This window comes from Anneissia japonica, unplaced genomic scaffold (assembly GCF_011630105.1).
Source record: "Anneissia japonica isolate Jap-2015-1 unplaced genomic scaffold, ASM1163010v1 scaffold284709_len978187_cov192, whole genome shotgun sequence".
In the NCBI taxonomy this organism is placed as follows: Eukaryota; Metazoa; Echinodermata; class Crinoidea; order Comatulida; family Comatulidae; genus Anneissia; species Anneissia japonica.
In genome coordinates, this window is record NW_022757342.1 from 972,861 (window position 1) to 974,220 (window position 1,360).

The window sequence follows — 1,360 nt, forward strand, 5'->3', positions numbered from 1 at the left end:
ATACATGTCCAGTGACGGTGTTCTTACGCCCTGTCTCTTATACACATCTAGATGTGTATAAGAGACAGGTATGTATATGTGTATCTATAATCTATATATCTATAATAATAATAATAATAATAATAATATATTATGATAAAAATGATGATGATAATTTGATGAGAATGATGATGACGATGGTGCGCCAATGGATGCTGATCGTAAAGTGTCCTTTAAAAGTAATGATACTAAGACTAATTAATATTACTTTGAATAACATATTAACACTGTGTTTTGCAGGTAAACCTACACATTGAAGATAACAAACTAATTTTGACCGAAACACCAAACGAGGGACTCGAACGCATCATAACAAAGGAGTTACTGGAAGATGGAAATTTGAGAGAGGTAAAATATTGCTTCACAAAGCTACTACTCCCAGGCCTACTACTACTCTAATACTACTACCACTACTACTACTACTACCACTACTACTAACTACTACTACTACTACTACTACTACAACTACTACTACTTCTACCAGGCCCGTATCCAGGAGGGGTTTTTATGGTTCGGGAGAACCAAAAGCACAAAATTCTCTTGCTTTGGGGGTTTCGCCGACCCCACCGGGGCTTCGACTGTCGACCTGACACCCAGAAACCCCCACCCCCCTTAGAAGAACCTGGCTACGGGCCTGACTACTATCACCATCACCAAACTTGATGAGGTGAATTAAACGTGTTTTGATTTCTTTTATTTTTGCAGACATCTAAAATTGGTGATATAACAGCTGTCAGTATGCTGAATAGAGTTGCAGAATAACATCAATATTTCACTACAACTTTTTACTCATTAAATTTAAAAAAAAAACCAATTGTTAGATATATAAATTTCATAAAATATAAATGCTGGGGGAACCGTGTTTTACTAGGAACGCTGACAAGTGGTGTGTTTCTTTTATAACATTTGATGACGTCTGCTGTGTCGTCGACGAGCGCCTCGAAGTTACAAAGCGAGAAAAAAGGCTGCTCAGATTCAGTTTGTTTATTGTGTATCTACTATGTATTTCTAAAAATATGTCTTCGGAAAATATTAAAATAAGAATGGGCTTAATAAAATGTTGTCTGCAATAACCGTTTACAAGAATCATCTGCAGGAGGACTCGTATGAAAAAAGGTCTAAATAAAGATAATATAGGCCTATACAAATGTATCATGTTCTTATGCTTGAAACGTTTGTAATAAAGATCACTTTGAATGCTCAAATTTGTTGCAATTATTTTCAGTGTGGTATTAGGATTGGGGGTGGGGATCAGTACGCCTAACTCTAAATGACTGTTGTCGCAACAAAAGTCAGAGACAAAGTTGAGCTGCCAACATCG

General features: G+C 36.4%; 1 protein-coding gene across 1 annotated transcript in view; it reads left to right on the forward strand.

Moving 5' to 3' along the window:
* The window catches only part of LOC117124680 (fatty acid-binding protein, liver-like), a 2,467-nt gene extending 1,618 nt beyond the window's left edge, over nt 1–849 (forward strand). The window contains exons 3-4 of the mRNA XM_033271011.1: nt 280–387; nt 745–849. Coding sequence (XP_033126902.1) covers nt 280–387; nt 745–801 — 165 coding nt within the window. The 3' untranslated portion in view covers nt 802–849. The remainder of the gene's footprint in view (nt 1–279; nt 388–744) is intronic.
* The last annotated feature ends 511 nt before the right edge of the window (nt 850–1,360 follow it).